The sequence below is a fragment of the Dermatophagoides farinae genome, chromosome 4 (genome assembly GCF_024713945.1).
Source record: "Dermatophagoides farinae isolate YC_2012a chromosome 4, ASM2471394v1, whole genome shotgun sequence".
NCBI classification, from domain to species: Eukaryota; Metazoa; Arthropoda; class Arachnida; order Sarcoptiformes; family Pyroglyphidae; genus Dermatophagoides; species Dermatophagoides farinae.
Genome location: NC_134680.1, coordinates 2243157 through 2268701, shown reverse-complemented (window position 1 = coordinate 2268701; position 25545 = coordinate 2243157). Strand labels below are relative to the sequence as shown.

The following is a 25545-nucleotide window of genomic DNA, read 5'->3' as shown; positions in this document are numbered from 1 at the left end:
CAACTATCTCAGTATATTGGTATGTGTGTGTGTGTGTGTGTGTTTATGTCAAATCTAGATATTCATTGCATTTGATCGTTTTTTTTTCATTGTTTTTTATCACCAAATTGTTAGGTTATTCTAATTATAATATAATAAATAAATAATTCTATGGAAACACTATAGTTGTTGTCCTTGTCGTCGTTATCATCATCAGTCACTGTCTGTGTTGCAAACAAAAAAAAAACATTCAATTCCCCTTTTCGTTGTTATTTACAATTGCAATTATTATTATTTGTGGTCTACGAAATAGAAAAAAAATAGAATAGTAACAATTGAGAAACAAAAAAATTGAATGAAATTCAGTTTCACAATATTTGTGAAATGTGAAACAATTGATGGTGGCAAAACAAAACAAAACAAAACAAAAAAAAAACAAACCACATCGGTTTCCAACAACCACTTGAAATGAAAATAAAAAGTAATCAACCTGAACCTCTTAAACCATCGCCATCGTCATTATAATTCATGAATTTTTTTTTCTCGATAAAATACCATCTGGTTTACCATGATGATGATGATAATCATTTATTCATTGAAGAATCCATTTATTCTCGCAATCATGTTGATGATGATTAAATGTGGCAAGTTTTTTTTTAATTTTGTTTTATGTGTATAATCCTCATCCAAAAAAAAGTAGAATATTATCATTTGTTTCGAATTTCTGCCGGCTATTTTCATTGAATGTATTTTCCCAAAATGTTGATATTAATAATTATTGATCATTTTTCATTCTACCGATTTGATTATAGGTTAGTGTGTTTCAATGTTTATGAAAAAATAAAATATAAATGACGTGAATGATAATTAATTATTAATAGTGAATGAAGCAATGATGATGTAAGATGACAACAACATCGACAACAACAACAACAACAACAACAACAACAACTTTACGAATGGGATACATATTTAACCAGCCAAACAGCCACCAAACCAACATTTGTCATAAAATGATCGAAATGATAAAATAGATAAGAAAAAAAAAATTCAAAATATGATTCTATTTCATCTTTCGATTCTTTCTAGAATTTTACATTTCAAAAACATCACATTCTATTCACTTTGATTCATTTTGATTTTTAATTCGATTAGTTCAATATAATTCAAATGATAAAAAAAAATCCTATACATGATTATAACCATCATCATCATTATCACAAAATAAATATGTGCAACACTTTATTTATTTATTTTTTTTTCTGAACATTTTATGAATTAATCATCATCATCATTTTTTTTTCTTTGATTTCGTATGGATGAATAAATTCATTTGAACTGAAAAATATTAATCATTTAGAATATGAAAGAAAATTGCTGTTGTTGTTGCTGTTGCTGTTGCATAATTATTAACCAGAAGATTCCATTTATCAATGACAAAAAAAAATTTTTTTTTATTTGATTGACATTTAATTAATAATTATTGGAAAAAACACACACGTACATGCACAACAACAAACAAACAAACAAAAAAAAGAGGCCCAACATTAAACATCCAGAAAGGATTTTCAATTTGGATTCTGATGAAATTATTCAATTTTTTTTTTCTTTTTGCTGCTTTCTTATTATTATGTGAGAAATGTGATATCATACAACATTCAATTCGTCATGATCATCAAATATCATACTAATCACATTAATTGATAAAGAAAAAGCCAAAAATTAAAAGATATAAAAAATGAAAAAAAAATTTTGTTGGCCGGCGGCTGGGGTTTTTTCCTTGATTATCATCATCATTATCATTATGCTATCACCAGAGATAGCCATCATCATCGTCGTCTATTCACATCGTCAGCCACCAATCACCAATCATCGTTTGTAACATCAGTAAAAGTCTGGTATGTGTATGTGTGTGTGTGTGCGTGTGACGATAATCACGTCCATCACAAAAAAAAAACTAAAACGACAAAAAAAATGATTTTTTTTTCTTTTGCTTTCTTTCATTCCTCATCCTCAATTTGTCTTTGATGATTTTTTTTTTATTTTTTATTTGAATGACAACAACAACGGCTGGCTGGATGTCAAGTTTATCGAACTTTTTCATTTCCTTTTCAACTTATAAAAACAAACTGGACAAGAGTTTTTTTTCTGTTTTTGTCTGTTTTGTAAAAGCTAGGAAATACTATGAATGAAAAAAATGTTTTCGCTTATTTTTTTTATACATTTAAACGCTTGAATTCTTTTCGGGAATCGTTTTTTTCAATTATTTTACGAAAAAAATTCTTGTCAGTATAAACAGCCACACATAGAAAATGTTGAATGTTTGAATGAAATAAATTGGCCAGAAAGGAGAGAGAAAGGCAACAAAGCTTCAAACACAATCAAACGAAAATGAGACACGTTCATCTTGAATTCCGTACACGATTCGGTTACGGTATAAGGTAACAACAACAACAATTCATTTGGAACAACAAAAATATTTTGCCTATATATATAGAATATATAAAGTCAGAATGAGAAAAAAAAATTCATTCAACTTTTATTTTTACAAAATTCTTGAACAACAATTTACTCTTGAATTAAATGACACTTGAACTGCATACATACACTTCTACATATGAAATAGATTTATTTTTGTTTACTCTCTATTTATGTGTTTGATAAAAAGAGAGATAGAGATTAACATGCCTTTTTGGTACAATTCATCACAATCATAGTATTTGAGCACGATTATTTGAGAAGAGAAACAAAACAAAAAGGTAAGGTAAACAGTCAGGTACATTATATTGTGAAGTTGAAAAAAAAACAAAATAATAATAAATGAATGTGAATAAGTAATATGTGTGAAATGGCAAAAAAAATTTTTTTTTTTTTTTGAAAATGCTTAGAATCATAGAATCATGTGTGTGTATGAAATGAATGAGACAAAAAAACATTGAATGATGGAACAATGACCGGTGAATATAATTGTTTTTTTTTGGGCATAAATTATATCTCGTTCATAGGTAATATATAGACATATACATCAACATGATTGCAGAAAAAAAAAATTTCATTCTAATCAGCATATTGATTATTATTATGGGATCAGAATAATAAATCCATTTAATCTTCGATCTTTATTAATTGATGATCATCATCAAAACTTGACGATCAAATGACAATATCATTAAGCTAGCTATTTTCAATCAAGATTATCTCATTATCAATGAATCTATTTCTAGGTTCATATTTGTTTTTTGTTTATCATTAATAATCCAAGACGTCATCATTTATCAGTGACGATGATGACGATGACAACGATAAATCGTCATCAAAAAAAAAAAAAAAAAAAATTATTAATTATCCATCAAGGTAAACAAGGTGTATGTCATTCGATTTTATTTCGAAATCCAACTCCTTTCCCTCCCCTCCCCCACACTCACAAAAAAAATGTCTTTAATACCGATGTAAAATGGAAAAAAAATAAAAGAAAAGAAAATAATAACAAAAAAATAACAACAGTGAATGAACAAACTGAACATAAACACAATGATGATGATGATAATGTATGTGTGAAATGATGTGTGTGTGTGTGTGTTTGAAAGATGAAAAATTTTTTCTGTTAATGTTTAAAAACACGCATGATTCATTCTTATTTTTGTTTTTTGCTATACAACTACATGTATTATTCTTCAATATATTCATCATTGAATATACAGAAAAAAAGTGGTTGTTGTGTTATACACCACTGTATTGTATACACACACGTTGAATTCTTCAATTATGACACATACGAAAAAAAAAATAGTTTCTATGCTGTTTCTTCGATACATGTGAATAGTGAGTAGAGTGAATATTTTGAATTACAGTAAAAGAGTGTGAATGTTTTGGAATGAGAATTTGCAATAATAATGATGATGAAACACATACTAAAAAATACACACCTGAATAAATGAAATTTTCATTTCATATATATATATATATGCTATATTATACTATAGTATAGTATAGTAAGATAGAAAAAATCTATCACATTTACAACGACGACTCTGAATTTTGTATATTGCCGCGATTGAAATTGTATTGAATGAATGAGAAATTACAGTTTGTTTTTTTTTGCGGCTAGAAGTTTTTCTTCATCGTCGTTGTCGTCGTCGTGGTCGTCGGCTTTCAGTTTAAATTTAGACGTCGATAAGTGTACAATGTGATGTGTATAACCAGCCATTATCATTGAATAAACTAAAATTGTTTAAATCAACCAACAAAGAATCAAGGAATTTGAGATTAAAGAGAGAAACAAAATAAATTCAACCGATTTTTTGGGTTCATTACAATTTCGTTTGATTTTCTATTCTATCTATTCGAATCTGACCTGTGTAGTGACACTGAATGACTGACCACTTGTTGTTTTTGTTGTTGACCCAACTATATTTAAATTTTTTCCAATTTGTGTGTGTGTGTCTGTCTGTGTGTTTTTTTTTCTGTTTTTGTGATTATTTTTGTTCTGTGTTTTTGATTTAATCGATTTTTGTTTTTTTTTTTTTTTTTTTTTTTTTGGTTGAACATTGACAACCACAACATTAAAAAAAGTTACTTGTTTTTTTCCCATTCATTCACATTAAATATCAAGGTAAGATAATTTACATGACATTTTTTTTTAGATTTTTGTTTCGTTTGAATCAAAACAAAATTGTTTTCTTAGATTTCCCAAAATTTTTTCATGCCACTAAAATATATTGAATATTATGGTGCGTTTGTATGTTTGTGTGTGTGTGCGTGTGTTTTTGACAATAAATTGAAAATGTTGATTTTTTGAATTTTTTTTTCCCAAAATTCATTCCATTTTCTTTTCCATTTCATTCAGAATCAATCATGGTTTTTTTTTTTTTTTTGGTTCAGACAAAGTTGAAAATGTTTTTTTTTTCATTTCGCTTTTCACATCACATCGAATTTGATTTTGAATATTTTTTTTTCTCAGTTTTTCAATATTGCAAAAAAAAACTATAGTTTCTATAGAATTTTGTTGAAAAAGTGAATAGTGGATAAACAATTTCTGTTGATCTTTACTGGAAGAATATTCTGAAGATTGACATGAAAAGAAAAAACAACAACAACAACAGCAACAACAATTTCCATTGAAAATGTAACGAAACGATTTTTTCTTGATTTTTCTGAAAAATACTCAGTCGATTAAACATTGAAGTATATAGTGTGCATTTGGTGTGTGTGTGTGTGTTATTGTTTTTTGTGGTGTTAAACTTGAAATCATTGTCACCGGAGTTTTTTTTTTTTTAATTTTCTATTCTAGACCTTGAAATGAAATGAAACAGACAAACAATTGAAAAACCCTTATTGAATTTTTATTATCATACAACTTTACGATTCTTATTATTTTTCTACTTTCTTTTTTCATCATCAAAATGAATAGATGATAGAACAGTAGAATTTCCGCTAGAATGAATAAAAGAATACGATAATTTTACCGATAATATATTAGTGAAATGGTGGTTGTTGTTTTTTTTCTCTTTTTCAAAAAAAAGCAAACGGAAATTTTACAATTGAACAATTCCATTTCAATTTTTATGCCCGTGTATGTGTGTGTGTGTGTGTGTGTGTGTGTGTGGTTTCATGGTATTCAACTGTTTTCTCCTTTTTTCCAATTTAAATTCAGCCAATTAGATTCAGCATCGGATTTGAAAAAAAAATTCAATTGTAATTTCAGGCAATCTTCTTAATTAAATAAATAAGAAAGTATTGATTAATAAATAGATAGGTAGAATTCATTTCAAACACTATTTTTTTTTTTGATTAATAAAAGTATCAAACAATCTGTAGAAAAACGTTGTTGTTGTTGTTGTTGTTATTGTTGTTGGGAAAAGTAAAGTTTTAACATCATCATCATCATCATCATCATTGTCAATGGGTTAATGAAAAATAAAAGTTTTCAAGGATATCAAATAACAAGAAATAAAATAATGGAGAAAACTTATCATCATCATCATCATTATCATTAATGGTTGTTGTTAATCGGTTATCATATTGGCTTCTATTATTATCATATGAAAAAGAATTTGATTGTGCAAACTTTTCATTTTCAAATGAATGAATGAAAAGAATGTTCAGAAAAAAAGACGAAGAAAAACTTGAAAATTGATTGAATTTGAATTCGAATGTTGATGATGGTGAAAAGTAAATAGATTCTTATCAAAATTGAAAATTTTTTTTCTCTCATCATCGGTTTTCAATGATTCTGGTATTCACATATCAGCAATAGGCCACTTGGCTATACTAATTTCTTGATAATATTTTTCTGATTTTCTTTTTACCAACAAAACAAAACAAAAAAACGTTTAACCTTTTTAACCTTTGTTATTTGGTTATTAGAATCCGGAATAATGTAATAATCACAATCAATAAAACTAAAGCCAGGTCTAGGGGACAAATGCAAATTGACAATTTTTTTTTACCAATTTTTATCCATTTTAAAATAAACAGGATATAAAAACACCCAATCATAGAAGTAGCAACAACAACAACAACAACAACAAAAATTGAAATGAAATGAAAATCCTCAAAATTCAATCTTATGTCAAATTTATATTTTGTTGTTGTTGTTGTTGATTTTTTGAAACAACAAAGAAAACAAAATGTCAAAAAGAAACAAACAGAAAAAAAAACTTGTTCCAAGATAAAATCGAACGATAGACGTTTGCTATTCTCGCAATACCCACGAACAAATTGTTTGAATCTTTCTAGAATTTTAAACCACTCAATACAATTTTTTTTTCATGCAAATTTAATGTCTATGTGTGTCTGTACGAGAATGTATGATTTCAAACATTGATTTCAGAAAATTTTTTACAAACAGAACAACAACAACAACAACAACAAAAAATCCTGATATTAAACGATCATCGTTCACAGTTTTTGTCTAGAATTTTTTTTTTCGTTTATGTTTTCATTTCTTCCATGAGAAAATATCGTAGCCTAAAATAAATGTATATATATACAAACACATAAATATCATCAAATTTAATCTAAACAAAAAAACGAAACAAAATTCTGTTTATAATTAACCATTATTATTTATATTGAAAATGTTTGATACAAAAAAAAAATTCTTATATACCGTCATCATGTAGTAGGTAGAAAAGAAATGATGAATTTACTTGTGATTTTTTTTTTGTTCATGTGTTTTGTTTTCGCCATACGCTGATCCATTCCTTCCTTGATTCATTTCATTGATCGTAAATTTAAACTATACAATTCACAACAACAACACATCATGAACATGTACAATGTTTTTTTTTTTTTGGTTACATTTGATTCTTCCATTCTATTCTATTCGATGATGATGATGAAGTGTATTTATTCCTTATTCTTCACTTGATATAGCCTATTTATAAAAGTAAAAAAAAAACAAAACAAAACAAGAAACAAGTTTAATAATAATAAAACAAAAAAAAGCGCAAGAAAATTAGCACATTTTTTTCCAATATGTTAAACAAATGAGAATGATGATGATGAACAACAACATCCATAAGAAACATAAGGTTTGAAAGAATTTTTTTTTCATGTTTTTATTTCATTGTAATTTTCCAACGACAACAACAAACCAGATGGTTATGAATTTTTTTTTTTGCTGTCGTCGTCGTCGTCATTATTATTATCCTCAATCAATGTTTTGATCAACTTATACTAAATCTTTCAAGTAACAATTTTGTGAATGTTTATTTTTTGTTGTTGTTGTTGTTGTTGTTGTTTTATTCTCAATTCAATTCGATCGATCGATCGATAATGTTTGATGATGATGATTAAAACTGAATTTCGATACAACATACACAATTTTGTTCATCATCATATATAAATAACATTAAAATTCTTCATTTCGAAAGAATTTGTTTGTCAGCATTAATTCAGAAAAAAAAATTTCTTAATGTTTATTTTGATCGAACCGAAACGAATTGAACTGATTTTTTTTTGTTAAAAAAAAATTCTTCTCTTAACGGTTATTTATATGAAATAAACAGATATTTTTTTTCTGAATTTTAAATTAAGATCAATCACCAAAAAACGTGCCGATTATCATGTGCGAAAGCTGAAAAGAAAACAAAAAAAATAAACCCACATACGCATATATGCGCGCGTATATTCATCATGATGGCTAAAATTATCAATTTGAAATTCAAAATTCAAGTACACACACATGTACAACATTCTTAGTTCATTAATGTGAAAAAAAAAATTTTTTTTTTATGCATCGAATATGCAATTCATGTATGCATGTGTCCAACTCATGCATAGAAGAATTTCGATTGATTTCATCATTATGATCAAGATTGATCAGCTACCATTTACATTCGTACTAATACCTTTTTTTGATGATTTGTTTCAATATCTCGATGGTGGCCTGTTGCTTGCTGAATCTTTTTTTTTTTTTTTTTTGCTTTCTTTACTTTTATTCAAAAATTTGTTGATTACAAATTTCATTTCGATTTTCATGCAAGATAATGATTTTAAATGTTCATTTTCTCTTTTCATTTGATGACAACTGAAACACAAGTATCGATATAGTATAATTGAATGTGTTAATGATGATAAACTTAAATTCACCACTTTTATGATGATGATTATCATGGTTAATAATGATTATTATATATCTGAAAAAAAATTTGATGATTCCGATCATGATAAGTTATAAGAAAAAAAAAAATTCGATTCGATTCGAAAAATACCTGAACATTTATGGAAACTAAACAGGAAAGATATTTTTCTTCTTTGCAAAAAAAAAACATTCAATCGATAAAACTATCGATAGTTTCGTCTATCATCATAAAATTCGAATATCCTTTTTTTTATTATAAATCAGAATATATTAATATTATTACCCTGTGAAAACAAATGAAAACAAAATCCAGAAAACAAAAGCACAAATGCTGAATTGTCAATTTTGCCATTTTTTTTTGTTTTGTTTTGGTCATCTGATCATCATGAATAATTCAACAAGATATCAACAACATGAAAAAAAATATTGCCTCTAAATCAGTATTGTTATTTTTCATTTACAAAAAAAAATTATTTGATCCAAAAACAAAAAAAAATTTCATTTTTTTCAAAAAGATATTTTTATAACAATTCTTTGTCATCATCTTTCAACCAAAAGCAATCAAATTGAAACTATTTTTCCAGGAATTTTTTTCGTCAAAAAAATTTTTTTTTTTTCATAAAAAAATCGACTACTGGATCAAACGATCCTGAAAATAAATGAAAAATAAAAATCAAGCCTATAACTGAATTCGAATGTGATGAACGAATATATACTGTATATATAAATAGACTTTTTTGATTGTTCGATGTCGATGTTGATGATCGTAAAATCTGAGTCATAAAACGCCTACATCTCCACTGATCCAATTGACATATTTTTTTTTATTTTAAAAAAATAAAAATTGTATATATTGTCATCGTTATCTCTTTCTTTTTTGTCAATGTGTGTTTCCTATTGATTTTTAAAGATTTTATTTTTAATATTTTTTTTCAACTGTTTTTTTTCGCAATTGGTTTTTATTACCCTCACTCAACACAAAACCTCAAAATGGTTATTGTACGAACCCATTAATTTTCTATGTTTGATTTAGATTTTTGTTCCAAGTCGTTTTATTTCTATTGTTTCTTCATTTATGTTGTTAAAAAATAAAATTTTCCATTTTCATTACACTCAAAGGATTTGTGATATTATTTCTGGGGACCCATGATGTCCACACCATCAGGTTCATCATCGATGGAATTTTTCTCATCATAATGATTCTGGTTTCTGTTGATGAGTGAAAGGAAATTTTTTTAGGAGAAAAATAAGGAAATTGAAAAAAAAACATTATCACAACAACAAATCATGGACAAATTTGGTACCGAAGAAAAAAAAATTCATTAGAAACAGAATAAAACCTATTCCAGTCGAAATAGAATTCGAATGTTTTTCTCTCCTAAAATGGTTTTTGTGTGTGTGTGTTTGATTTTTTTTTGGATCATCATCAATCATTAACGGTGAAAAAAAACTCAAATTACAAACCACATATGAATGCGATAACCGAACCCTATAGCTTGAATTAACAATTAATTTTTTTTTTTTTTTGGTTTTGTTTTATTTTTTGTCGGTTTCTCTTCATTTGTTCATTGTTTGTTGTTTTGTGGTCAAAGTTTTGATTTTCAAATCTGATCTGAAAACTTTTTTTTTATGTTTGTTGTTTGATTATTACATATTGTAGTATTTTTATTTTTCAACCATTCAATTCATTCATCATCATGATTTAGTTATTACTCGGCTATTTTTTTTTCCAGTCCACATCCAAATGTTTTTAGGCTGGCTGTGTGCATTAATATATTTCTTATTAAAAATTCATTGTTATTCGATTTTGTTTTCATCTTTTTTTTATTGTTTTTGAATATTATTCATTCATAATTTGTTTGTCTATCAACTTCCATCACTATATATATTAAGTTTATTATAAAATTTTAAACAACACAAACAAACAACAAAATGTTTTCCAATGAATAAAGTACCAAAAACAACAGCTCGAATAAATTTTAAAATAAAAAAATAAACTCTATATTTGATAAAAAGCCGAAATATGAAAAAAAGAAATTTGCATGAAATACGATGCTGAATATATAAAAAAAAAATTTAAAGAAAAAATGCATCGTTGATGTTGTTGTCGAAATAGTTTCGAATGATGGTGATTTTTATTTTTTTTTTTTAAACATTCTCAAGAATGAAATCAAGTCTGTGAAGTGAAATTCTTTTTTCATATTTAATCTCAAAAAGATTGAGATGTTCATAATTTAGAATCTAAATTTTAGATGAAGAAAAAAAGCAATTACCATCACGCTTTGAAGTCAATGAATGAATTTTTGTTTTTGTTTTTTTTTTTTGCTTAATTTCAACTTAACTCAGATCCTTTTTCATTTTCATGGAACGTCATGATGATGACTAAATTTAATGTGATTATAATGATGTTGACGATGATGACGATGATGATGATGATGATGATAATGGAACTGTAGTTTATTTTCTTTTGCCCAGAATATAAAATTTTTTTCTATTTTGTTAGTACTAATTTCCGGCACGTCGTATCTTGCATTTATACCTTGAAAAATAAAAATGGGCTGACACGCAAGGTCTATATATTCATTTCTGACATATCGATATATCGAATCGATCCAAATCAATTAGTTTGATTGAGAAATATAACCAAAAAAAAAAAAAAAAAAACACGAATACACACTCACAATGTATGTATGCATGCATGCATGAATGTTGAATGTGTGTTTATAATAGAAAAAAAACGTCGTGTTTATATTGAATTTATGTCAAATAAAGATAAAAAAAAATTGAAAGTTTTTTCCCAAAATAAAAAAAAAACCTATACAAAATAATGAATAAATTAGGATAAATAAAATCTGACTCCTTTTTTTTCACTATCTATCTATGATATCGTGATCGTTTCAAGCCACAAACGACAACTTTGTTTGATTTTTCATACACTTTTTTTTAAATGTATATAGAGTCTGATATATATTAGGTTGAATCTCAATCAAAATACCTGAATTGAAAAAAGAAAAAATCTTTAGAATGTTAAACTATTGATGATAAGAACGACTGAACTTTTGAATATAAATAATAAATAAGAAAAAAAAATTCGAATGAATGATTCATCGAAAAAATAATCGATATAATTGCCCATTACTTTTTGGTTTTTAGTTACTATTTTAACCTACTTGACCTGTAGAATAATAATATGCTGTATATAATATATATATATTCAAAAACAAAACACTCGAATTCATCATCAGAATTTTATGTTTCAAAAATTTTTTTTTTGTTGTTCAAAACATGATTTTATTATTTATGGCTTGTAACAAACACGATGAAGATTTTTAAAATGTGTACGAAATTTTCTTTCTTTTTTCTATTTTTTTTATAAAAATTTATCTTCTGACACTCAATCAACAGCAACAACAATTGTTGTTTGTATAGAAATTTTTCAATTTGACATTGTAGATACTAACTAATATATTTTTTTTCATATCTCATTTTTACCAGGCATCCATTTCGTCGTCGTTGTTCCAATAGGAACGGAAAAAAATTTATCAGATACAGTAAACATTTTTTGTGATAGTTTGGACTACACGCTGTTTTGCTATGTTTGTTTGTTTGTCGTATTTACGTGCACTGGAAGATTACCGTATTTTATTTTCTCTTTTTTCATCGACATTTTGCCCTGTATAAAACAATAACAACGACAACAACAACAAACAATCAATTTTCATTTTTTCTCAATTTTTCTGAATTTTTGATCCTAGATTCCAATTTCATTGGATGCATTCTATTTCACTCATTTTTGTTCATGATCATCATACGATTGAACCAAAAATCGATCCAAAACAAAATTAATTTCGATGAACTTAAGTTATGATGACGATGATGATGACGTCCGAACAATGCAACAATCAACAAAATTCGGACGTTGTTATTGGTCACAACAACAACGACAACAGAAACGGAAATCAAATTGTTGTTGGTGGCCTCTATATCGATCAAACATCATTGTTAAATCCCTTGCCATCATCAACAACAACGATAGCTGATACATCATCATCATCATCAGTGGCTACATCCATTTCAACAATTATTGATGGAAATGTTAGCCGCAATAGTGGCTTGGGTGGTGGTGGTGGTGGTCATAATAATGATACAGATGATATGAATATTGATGGACAATTTCGATTATTAATTGATACAAATAATGACAAACATAATCATTGTGATTATAATATTATAAATCAATCATCATTGCCAATAATGGATAATAATAGTAATAATGATCGTGAAGATAATCTTCATCACCATTATGATAGTCATAATGAAGATGATGAATCAACTGAACCATTCCTAAAAAAACAAAAAATTGGACATCAACAACATTCAAAAATTATAAATCATCAAAATAACAATAATAGTAATGGTGGTGGTAAAAATCTTAAAATTGTCATTGTTAAAGCTGATGAAATGGATAATAATAGCAAGAATAGAATCAAAACACCATCGCCACCGCCAACAAAAACAACATCGATTTTGATGCCTGTTGATCAACCACCAAAATCGCTATCATCTACAACTAATACCGTTATTGTTCCAAATCATTGTACAATACAATCATCATCAAATCGTCGTAAATCAAAATTTTCTGTTATGATGGGTATTACACAATCTGGTGGTATTAATAATCATCAACAACAACAGGCAAAGAAAAAACGTTCGGAAGATTTTGGCATACCATCATCCGTTTCCTGTAGTGATATACTTGATCTTGAATTGCTCAATCGTCGTTATACGATACGTCGTAAAATACAGATATTAGGCATAATGACATTTGCAACGAATGTATTTGCATTATTATATTATATGATCATTATGTCTATTGATTCCTCATTTTTTTCACCATTATATCAAGATGATAAAAATAATGGTAATCATACAACAAACGTTAGTGATATAGTAACATCTATTCTTGTTACTATTTCTACAACAACTACTTCATCCGGTGATAATCAATCATCAATAATAGATGTAATCGTATTGATAATAACAACAATAATGGTCATCATATCATCATCATTATTATTTCCATTAGTAATCTGTACATTGACTAGTCATTTTTGTGATGTTAAATATTCACGAACAAATTTTTTTGCTGCTAATTCCGCCTCCGCCACTATGACCATGAATATCAATGCAAATTGTTTTACTTCTTCTTTTATGGCTAATCCAAAAACAACAACAACAACAATCATTGGTAATAATGATAAATTATTATCGTCGTGTGCCAATAATAATAACAATAATTCAAATAATGGATCGCCACCATATCGACAATATATATTGGCAACCGTGTTTCTTATATTTTGGTTATGGTGTACATTTCTTGTACATCGTATATTATCCGATATATTCTATCATGAAAATTATTGGAGCCGTTCACATCATTTTCATATTGAATCAATGGATATTGACCTATTGGTTGCTGTATTTTCAATTATTTACATACAATCAGTATTACCATTCAATCCATATATTAATCTGGCTATACAATTTATTTGTTTTGCATTATATATCCTTATGGAAATTATGCAAATAATTACCGTATTTAATGATGATCGATTACGTATGATTATTCAACAACAGCAACAACGTTCCATAATAAACAATAATGAAACATCGTCATCATCATCATCATGGCAACAATCGCATCAACAACAACAATCATTGAATGATTCACATGGATTTAATGAATATATTGTTAAGAAAATTCTAACAGATATTCTGATATTATTAGCATTCATAACCTATACAACCGATTCACGACGACGTATGGAACAGGAAAATTGTGATACATTTGCCGGTGCACGAAAAATCATTGATGATCGAATATTACTTGAATTCGAACGTGAACAACAGGAACAATTATTATTATCAGTTATACCGGCATATATTGCTGCTGAAGTTAAACGTCGTATAATGGATAAAATGGATGTTGATCGTAAAGGTGCACGTGCTGAAATGGAAAAACAAAATAATAATAATAATCAAAAATCGACAAAAACTGCAACAACAGCTAATGTTACAAATATTAAAACAAATTTCAATCAAATGAATTCTGGTGGAAAAAATCGTCGTGAATCACATGCAATATCCGGTTCAAATCAAATATTATCGGGTAATCATCGATTAGCTGGTCCAGGTGATCTATTGCCGAAAACACCACAAAAACAACGATTTCATGAACTATATGTACAACGTCATAATAATGTTAGGTATGTGAAAAAATGAATGATTTATCTATTTGCATTATTAGACAGAAAATTATATTCATTGATCCTATTATTTTTTGTTTTTTCTTCCATTTTTTTGAAATATATGATTCATTGGTGCGCGTTATTGGATCGGATATTTATCTGGATTATCATCGATTCCATAAACATTATATTCATTATCATAAATTATCTATGTTGTTGTCGTATTTTTTCCTGCATTTTTTCTGTCTCGGCATTAACGACTGGGAATTTGCGACCCGAAAAATCTATATTTATTTAAAGCCTATTATATGCCGATATCGTCAATTTTACACCATTATCAGAACAATTATCCGCTTCAGAGCTGGTACGAACATTGAATGATCTATTTGGACGTTTTGATGAATTAGCTCAGGTATGTTTCGAGTACATAATCTGTTTTCGTTTTCACAAGAAGTAGTTGTGTGTGTGTGTGTGTTTCAGCAAACAAAGAGAAAATAATTCATACAATAATAATGATATTATTATTATCATCATTTTGTTTTCTTCAAAATTTTCAGTTTTAAAATTTCAAAACTGTCACAATTATATTCCGTTCGCTTACACAACATAAATAATGTTGGGTAACATAATTAGAATGAATTATTCCTTGCAGGGTGGTAATGATTCAATTTTTTCGTCTAGAACTCGATATAAAAAGAGGGAAAAGTAGTGACCATTATCATCATTACTACAATAAAAAATATAGTCGAATGAAAGAACAAATTGACAATTCAATTTCATTTCATGGTTGATAATGATTGTAATAATTTTTTGAACAAAAAAAAGTTAGCAAATTTTTTTCATATTGTTATGCTTCTTTATAGAATCATCATCATTATTGTTTTCGTTGTTGTTGTTGTTATTATTGTTCCAAATGGAACCCTGACAAGTTTTTCTAATTTTGTTTTCTTTGGTTTGTGGTTCGCTTTCGATCGATTTTTTTTCTATTCGATTGCTTTTCTGGTTCATTGTTTTATTCAATGTTTGTCTTATTGCACAAACACACAAAAACAAATGAATCATCATTGCATGATACATGATTCTAGCATTTCATTTTTTTGTGTAAAACTTGCAACTTTTTTCGGTCGATTCTGTTGAATTTTTTCGAAATGAACATATATTTTATTTTACTTCAACTTTGTTTTTCCCTCTATATCCCCACACCGCCAATTTCAACACGTTATTGTGTCAATTAACACAAAAACACAGTGAGTGAGGCAATCATTCATTTGAATTGTGTATTTTTAAGATGATAATGATCATCATCATCAACAACATCAAATATTTGATAGAAATTGATCATTTGATCAAATCGAATTTTTATTGTATTATGAACCAAAAGTAATTGATGACATTCAAGAAATAACGTGTGTGTGTGTGTGTGTGTGCGGCCAGTGCACACAAAGTTTAGAAAATGAGAATAATATTCTAAATTTATCTTTACCTATCGATTTTATCGATTATTTTGTTCATTTCGACATTAGCAGAACAATTTTCGTTTTTATTCTTTTTTTTTATCAAAAAAAAAAAAAATCATTCGAATCATAATGGTAATAAATCATGATCAAAAATAAGAACCAAAATAAAAATAAAATACTCGCTCAATTCTGCTCACCGCATACAATCATCGTTCTATGATTCTGTATATGTAAGATGCATAGCAACGATGGCAAAATGAAAGATGATGATGAACGTAAAAAGAAAACGAAGATTCTGATTCATATATTACTGACCTTCATTTCGTTATTAATTCTCATTATTTATATACAACAAATACATGTTCAATTTAGAAATAATCAATATATGACCACCACCGCCACAATCACCAACACGTCAATATCAACAACATTATTGTCATTTTGTGTGTGTGTGTGTGTGTGTTTGTATTTGTGTGATCAAATGATCAATGACCACGATTGTCGCATTGAAATTGGTTTTCTTTTTTCGATTCACATATATAGAATTATATTGGGCCATTTATTGTCATGACAAAAAAAAATATTGCGCCATTACATCACGATCCAAATTTTTTTTCCATATTATTTATTTCTTAGAAATAGGACTCTATTTTTTATTCGATTTAGCTTTTATTAATTAAAATATGAGAGAGTATGAATGCTGTTTGTTGTATGGAAAAAAAATAAACAAACAATTTTGTTAGGTATGTATGTGACTTGTTCATAATCAAGCATCCACACCAATACCAATTATTCCATACATGAACATGTTCCACATCACACATTCTAAAACTTTTTTGGTTCTAGGAACATTTTTTTTTGTTTTTCATTCATATATTCATTCTATATTTATTTTTATTTTTATTTTTAAATTGTCCATCCAGGTATATGAAAAAACTCTTGGATAATAATGATGATTATCGTCATCGGTAGCAGCAGTATCCAAACATAACAGCTTCACTATTCTAATTATTTTTTTTTTTGGAATTATTCTGCTTGAAAGAATTTTTCTTCATTCTTGATTTCTTCTTCGTTTCTAAGATTATTTGAATTTCATAAACAGTGAATTCTTACTGAAATAAGAATGAAAGAGAGAGAAAAAAGTTCTAAATAATTAACATTTGTCGTTTTTTTCCGTTGTTGTTGTCACAGTAATATTTTCTGTAAAGGTAGTATATTTGAAGATTCTCATTCCGGTCCAATTCTCGATGATTATGATGATGATGATGATGATGATGATGAGTTTCGATTCGAAGAATTCATTCATTGAGTGATGTTTGTAATAATAATAATAATCAATGATCATAATGCATTGAAGCGTTTATAATACCAAAAATAAAAAGATGCTATTCGAATGTTTATCATCATCATCAACATAGTTTTTGCAGTTCAATGTTCAATTATTTCCAAATGTTTGAATCCAAATGATAATCATAATAATGTTGATGTTGAAATTCCAGAATTCCTTTGTGTATATAATAATAAGAATAATAATAATAATCAAATCAGAATCGTTTCGCGTTGAATCTAATCATGATGATGATGATAAGCCGTTATAATAATGTTTTTAAATGGTATATTTACATTTGGGATTTCAAAAATTTCGTTGCTCTTTTTCAAACAAATTTTTCTGGTGATGATTTGATCTGGATTTTCCAGAGATTTCAGTACAATGACGATGTAATATTTATGCTATCCATGCAAATGTCATTATCATCATTATTATCGGTTCGTATTGATTTTTGTCCAGAAATTCTGTTTTTTTTTCTTTTCTTTTTGTTGTTGTTGTCAAAATTCGCTTTCACCTGGTTTTTTTCCATCGTTCGTTTCATTCGTTCTAAGCGATCTGGATAATGGAAATTTGATTTTCGCTTTTTCATTTGACTGAAAAAAGCTTACTTTTAGTTTGATATTATGTTTGTTTGTTCCATTTTGAATAGAAAAATAGGTTATTTGATTGAACATTTTCGAATATATCGAATTCTTTTCAAACGTTTTCTTCTTTTTTTTCAGTCAGTCGATTCATTGTTGATTATTGTTAGCTTCACTATTTTGTTGACAATGATGATGATGATTTCATGATAATTTCACTGTAGATTTTTTCTCATCACAATATACATCGAATAATGGTGTGAATGGTGATGAACAGCAGCAGCAACAATAACAGCAAAAATGAGTGAAAGAATTCAAAAAGAAAAAAAAATAATATTTCATAGTCGCAGGTGTTCGATTTAATGATGATAATGACCATTGAGAATATGTTTTGAATGATCGAGATTAGAGAAAAATTTGTATCTATTTCTATCAGTTTTGTTTATATGTATCCAAATGGTCAATTTCCAAAATCTATTTATCCATGATGTTGTGGTGGTCACCATATTATATTATATGAATAATGATGATGGCAATATGTGTCGAATGAAATGATCCATTGGAATCAAATTCTCAATTTCACATCGGACTTTAATCTAATTTTTCTGATGAATTTCATCATGTGATTCAATCACTGTATTTCATTCATTCATTTTGAGTATTATCACTACCATCATCACAATATTAATAATGATAATGTTCTGCTAGAGAATTCAGAATCATCATTACAATTTTAGCATCACATTTTCTTTCTCTTACCTATTCTTTTCTTATGAACCTTTTTTTGGATACTACACAATAGGAGAATCAATGTATGCGTATCAAAATTCTGGGCGATTGTTATTATTGTGTATCCGGTTTGCCTGTATCACGTCCAAATCATGCCATCAATTGTGTACAAATGGGACTACGAATGATCAAAGCAATCAAGTAAGTAGAATTATTATATAATATAATAAAGTATATGATATATATGATGAGAATGATTTTTATTTTTTTTATTATCCGGTATACACATCATCATCTTTAGAATATTCATTCTTATCATTTGACTTTTTTTTGTGTATGTGTGATTGGAATTTGTAATTTCAATTGATTTCTTGTATATGATTCAATATGATCATTGATAATTGATTGTTTTTTTCGTTTTTATATTTTCTGTTACTCCGTTATAAATATAGAATGGTCCGTGATGCTACCGGTGTTAATGTTGATATGCGTATCGGTGTTCATAGTGGTAATGTTTTATGCGGTGTTATTGGACTACGTAAATGGCAATATGATGTATGGTCGGATGATGTTACACTTGCAAATCATATGGAATCCGGGGGTGTTCCTGGGTATGTATGACATTTTTTTGGTTCCGATGTGTGTGTGTGTGTGTATGAAATTTTACTTAATATAATTGAAATTTTTCTTTCGTTTTGTTAGACGTGTACATATAACGGAAGATACATTAGATCGATTGGATAATCGTTTCGAAGTTGAACCTGGTAATGGACATCTAAGAGATTCTTATCTTGCACAACATGCAATTAAAACTTATCTTATTATTGATCCAACGGTATGTTGTGAAAAATCAATGTAATGTTATCGAAAGAATTTTTTTTGTTTCATCAAATTTTTTTTTTTGTTTGTTTGATACAGAAATCTAAACAAGATACATTGGATACAAAAAGTATCGCTGATACTGGTAATAATACATCAAATGATTGTGCATTATCATCAAAACGACGATCATCATTGCAAGTGGATGGATCAATCATTCACAATGATTTGATCAATTGCAAAAATAATGATAATCAATCATCACAAACAAATTCATCGTTAACAAACGTATCGAAAGTACAACGTAAAATGGGTCCAGGTGTTGGTAGTAAACGAAATTTTTCTAAATGGACTGAATGTGGTTCATCCGGATGGGCGGTTGATAAACCATTTTCAAATATTTCCGAATCTGTTATAGCTAAAAATGTTACACAAACGGTAAATATATAAACATGAAAAAAAATTCATTCATTGATGGTATTTTTGTTAGAGTATTGCATTAGTTGAAGCCGTCTTAACACCTACACCACAATCATTGATGGATACATTACGTTCATGGTTTTCCTGTTGTCTACCTGCATCCGAACTACAACATTATCATCCGCGTAAAGCGGAAATCAATTCCATTTTTCTTCATTTTAAAGATAGTTCATTGGAAAATCCATATGAACGACATGCATTTGTGGGCAATTTTCCCACAAATTCCTTAAATGTAACCATTTTAATGTCTGTATTGGCCATCATTGAATTCATTTTGCTTCCAATGTATGTTGTTCGTGACACATTTAGAAAGAATATATTTAAGAAAAAATTTATCTTAATTGATTTTCTTCAATCCAATAATTTTATTTTGCAGAAATATTTTTACACTTACATTGATTATATCGATGATAATCATCGCATTAACATTTACCATATCGATACTAATACAATCAATTCGCAATCATCAGGTACCATTGACCATGTTACCAACACGATTTTCAACAACATTTGATCAATATAATAATAATGGTGCGAATAATACCAATAATATCGGTACGAATATCTGTGATGATTTGGAAACCGGATCAAACATTGGAAATACATCAATTACACATCATAATACATTACAACAACAACAAAAACGAATGAAAATATTCGAATGGTATCAACGATTAGGTATGGTGATGGGTGAAAAATTGGATTTCATACATGTATCGATTAGAAATTATACGGAAAATTTTCTAAGTTGTCATCAACAAAGTATAATGCTATTTTCATTAAGTATTTGTTCGGCATTAACAATCATAATGATCACTATTGAACATTGTCTTACATTTGTTCCATCCATTGTTAATTGTGATGATGTACCAATTCCAATCATGATGATAATGACTACTGCTACTGGTAGTGGCGATACTATTCCTACGATCACAACTACATTGAATGAACATCAAAAATGTCAACTTGAATTACGACATTACTTTCGCGTTTCATCCGTCATTGTTTTGATGCTCATCTCAACATCATTGTCACATTTGAAACATACATATCGTATACTTGTGCAGATATTCTATTTTGGTATATTAGCCATATTGAACATTTTGGCTGTTGGAAATTCCGGTACAAATGCTCCATCTATGATTCATTCTACAAATATTTCATTAGATAATCAAAATATAAATGATGATCATAATATTATGGATACGACAACGGAAGAAGCGACACCAACCGGTGTTTATGGTGCTACAATATTGTTTGCCCTATTCTTTTCATTAATCCTTTATGTACGTGATCGTCATATTGAATTCTCATCTCGTCTGCATCAATTATGGAAGGCAAAACTTCAAGTTGAACAGGAAGATGTTGAAACTATTGGCGGTATCAATAAAATTTTGTTAGAAAACATTCTACCACAACATGTTGCACAACATTTTCTATTGAATAATTATGGTCCAAATCGAACATTATATCACGAACGTTATAATTCAGTTGCCGTAATGTTTGCATCAATACCAAATTATCATGAATTTTATGATGAAAATGATGTCAACAAACAAGGACTAGAATGTTTACGACTACTGAATGAAATAATCTGTGATTTTGATAAATTATTATTGAAACCAAAATTTAGCTGTATTGAAAAAATTAAAACTATTGGTAGTACTTATATGGCAGCGGCAGGTTTACAACCCGGACGAGAAAGTTTTGAAGCCGGTGCTAAAGAAGGTAGTTTTAAACTACATCGTGAAGAACATAACGTCATTTCCTTGGTGGAATTTTCCATTGCATTGAATAATGTCCTACAACAGATTAATCGTGAATCATTTCAACGATTTCGTCTTCGTGTTGGAAGTAAGTTTATCATTTTTTGGTTCTTTTTGTTTACTTGAATCTTTTTGATTTATAAATATATAATAGTAAATCATGGACCAGTGATTGCCGGTGTTGTCGGTGCACATAAACCACAATATGATATATGGGGCAATACGGTTAATGTTGCATCACGTATGGATTCACATGGTATGATGGGTAAAATACAGATACCTGTGGCAACAGCAAAATTACTTATGGAACATGGTTATGATTGTGAATGTCGTGGCCGTATACATGTAAAAGGTAAAGGTGAATTGGAAACATATTTCATTAAATCACCTGCATTGAAAGATGAATTATGATCGAAAATAAAACAAAAAAAGAAGAAAAAATCGAACAACAAATTTTTCAGTTCATTTCTAAATTCCTATCGAAAGTGAAAACCTTCATTCTATAATCCAGCCAAAAATGACCAGAAAAAATCTTCTTGATTCCATTATGTAAATGGATTTTCATTGTAAAACCGCGTAACACAAACTATACATGCACACAAAATCAAATTGGAATCGATTCAACAAACAAAATTTTCCTTTTGTGTGTGTATGTTTCATTCATTCATTTGAAAAATTTCCTCATTTTTTTGTTATGCCGAAACCACAACTTTTTTTTATTTGTATAATACGACGACGGTGACAATGAATTGATTATCACTATCAATCATCATTCAATTTTTTTTGTGTGTCTTTTGTTAAAGTTTTTTTTCATTATTCAGTTTTGTAAATGTACAAAAAAAGGCAATGAAAACAATTTGATTAAATCACAAATGAAATCAAATGAAGAAAAAAAAATTCCATTTCGAATAATGGAGAAAATAAAATTCATAAATCTAAACATGCATCCAAAAATACACACACACACACACACACAATGATGTATGAAACCAGAAACGCTCAACACTTGAACAAACACAAAGTTACACAAAAATTGATACCAATTATAAATAGAAAAATAATAATATATGACATGTATTCCGTGTACATAGAATCAAACAAATCTCTGTTTGTTTACATTTTATTTTGTTATCATTATCATCATCATTTTAGAAATTCTCATTTTAGTTTTGTATACATACATGGTTTGAGGTTTTTTGTTTCATGTGTAGTTTTGTATATCATCCATCATGTATAACATGTAATTGTAAACAAAAACAAAACAAAAAAAAAAACACAAATTTATCCATTGAAAATATCATCTGTGATAATGAACAGATAATTCTGTTTCCGGTGTCCAATAATAACAACTACAACAAAAATTCAAATATCAATCCTCAACACCATAATCCTATTTCGATTGAATGAATCCAAAAAAAAAAAAAAAAAAAAAAAATGATTTGGCACAGAACGATAAAAATCTATAGTTTTCACATTCAATATCATTTATTATTTTAATTCAAATTAATATAAATGTCATTTTCTTTTCTAAATTCACGTTATTCATTTATTATTGTATTGATTTTAATCAATTAATTGATTAATTGATTGATTGTTTCAGATTTTATTCAAATTATTGTTGTCTATCTTGTGTAACAAATTTTTAATATTATAAATACACATATATATTTTCACCTTCAAATTGGTTTTAAAATCATTATTGATTATATATTTTTTTTCATTGAATTTTAATTGATTGTTGATTGATTTTTTCTAAAAAAAAAATGATTAAATTTAATTTTTTGTGAAATGAATTTAGAAAATTTGTGCAAGAATTTTTTTTTTATATGAAATCTTATTTCGAAGAGAAATAGTTTCATTCTAAATGGGGGGAACAACGGGAGCAACGATGATGTGTTTAATCAATTTTTTTTCAGTTCATTATCGTAGTTGAGAATTTTTTTTTTACCTGAAAAATTCCACAATCTATGAACGAAAAACTTCAACTGTTGTCACTAGATTTGGTGCACAAATTTTTTGAAATTTTTCACGCAATACATTTTCACGGCAATCCAATTTTTCGGAATCCTGACAACAATTTTCCATTAAATTTTGTGATTCAATAGCTATGATTGAATATTGTTGATTAAAATGATGATGATGATTACGACGTTTACGTATGATCGGTAATTCTAATGATGGATTTGATGATGGTGATGAAGCAGACGAAGATATAGCCGATGTTCTTCTAATTAAATCCAATATTTGTTCAGCATGTTGTTGTTGTTCATCTGAATTATCCATCGTTTCCATTGTCAGTGATAATTCATCCGTATCCGGTGTCAACATTGATGATTGTTTTGAATGAAAATATGATGATTCAGGAAAAAATGGTGATATATTGCGTTTACGACGTCCAACGATATTACCACCACATAATAACCGCATTGATTCCACACAAGAATCCAAAAATAATTGATTCAAATACATACGATATGTACGATTACAATAATGGCCATCGATACCTTCGATTGAATAAACGGATAATAGACCGCTGACATTGTAAACGGGAAATTTTGAACGAAATAAATTTCGATGATGATGATGAGCAGAAGCGGCAGCGGCAGCTGCAGCCGCTGCCTGTACATAATCATCTTCTAATTTAATATCATTAATTTTCAATGATGGTTGTGTTTGTACCAATAAACGATGTTGTTGCCAAACATTTATGATTAAAAACATAATGGCCAACGATATTGGTGATAACCAGCTACAATTACCTTTGTTAGACATCATTTTTATCAATCTTTTTGTTTCAAATGATGATGATGATGATGATTGACGTATCAATGATGTTTTTGAATTATCTTCCAAGATTCGTACAATTTTTGTTGATAACTTAACGACAATAACGAGTTCAAAATTAATCAATATGATTGTTTTTTTTCTTGATGAAGTGATTTTTCTGTTTTTGGTTTCAATGATGATTGATGATATCAAATCTTGAATATATATCGACTTTATATACCCGATTTTGATTTTCTTTTCTTTTTCTAATTCCATCATCATCATCATCATTCAGTCACAACAACCGCCACTATCGATAATAATAATCATGGATCATGGCCAGAATATTCTGGTTGATTGAAATTGGAAAACAAAAAATTCCAATAATAAAATGATTTAATGAATTATGAATATATAAATATATCTCATCCCACATGATATAATCGATTTATAGGGAAAAATGACTCATAAACACAATCAGAAAACGTCCATGAAAGGAGATCTAAGAATTTGTTCATTTTCAGCTTTTTTTTTTGATAAGGCTTATTATTATTATTGTTATTATTTCGTCATTCATTTTACACACACACACAAACAACAAATCCGAATAAAATTCAAAATAATTAATCCATAATGTCTGCAAATGTCATATGTGTACAAAATTATTAAAGAACGGCACAGAACCAAGAATGAAACACATATATATGTTCCGGTGCCCGGTAATAGCATGATATGCATATATACGGTCAAATTATTCTTGATCGAATCGAATGTTTCTGTCATCGTCATGATGATGACGACAA

The 25545-nt window shown here is 27.9% G+C and overlaps 2 protein-coding genes across 5 annotated transcripts; one reads left to right on the top strand and one right to left on the bottom strand.

The window, feature by feature from the left end:
* Positions 1-3974: 3974 nt before the first annotated feature.
* LOC124490750 (adenylate cyclase type 2) lies at positions 3975-23646 on the top strand. Of its 4 annotated transcripts, XM_075730221.1 has the most exons (11): positions 4036-4591; positions 12062-12241; positions 12322-14832; positions 15115-15226; positions 18985-19112; positions 19364-19522; positions 19614-19746; positions 19830-20168; positions 20221-20495; positions 20587-22064; positions 22131-23646. In XM_075730221.1, exons 3-11 carry the CDS (start codon positions 12431-12433, stop codon positions 22385-22387), a joined length of 5283 nt encoding a protein of 1760 aa, XP_075586336.1. In that variant the 5' UTR covers positions 4036-4591; positions 12062-12241; positions 12322-12430; the 3' UTR covers positions 22388-23646. The 4 variants fall into 4 exon arrangements, with proteins under 4 accessions (XP_075586337.1, XP_075586336.1, XP_075586334.1 ...); XM_075730222.1 differs by having other exon boundaries at positions 3975-4591; positions 12062-14832; XM_075730219.1 differs by lacking the exon at positions 4036-4591 and adding an exon at positions 11795-11904 and having other exon boundaries at positions 12062-14832.
* Positions 23534-24944, bottom strand: LOC124490752 (uncharacterized). Its single transcript, XM_047053303.2, has one exon. It carries the CDS (start codon positions 24749-24751, stop codon positions 23942-23944), a length of 810 nt encoding a protein of 269 aa, XP_046909259.1. The 5' UTR covers positions 24752-24944; the 3' UTR covers positions 23534-23941.
* Positions 24945-25545: the final 601 nt, after the last annotated feature.

What these genes read in the sequence shown, in the direction of transcription:
- LOC124490750 (XM_075730222.1), top strand. Translation starts at nt 12,431, where the DNA reads ATGATGACGATGATGATGACGTCCGAACAATGCAACAATCAACAAAAT. An exon ending in GTTTTGATGAATTAGCTCAG is followed by an intron (nt 15,227 to 18,984) that starts GTATGTTTCGAG and finishes ACTACACAATAG; the next exon opens with GAGAATCAATGTATGCGTAT. An exon ending in CGAATGATCAAAGCAATCAA is followed by an intron (nt 19,113 to 19,363) that starts GTAAGTAGAATT and finishes TTATAAATATAG; the next exon opens with AATGGTCCGTGATGCTACCG.
- LOC124490752 (XM_047053303.2), bottom strand. Translation starts at nt 24,751, where the DNA reads ATGATGTCTAACAAAGGTAATTGTAGCTGGTTATCACCAATATCGTTG.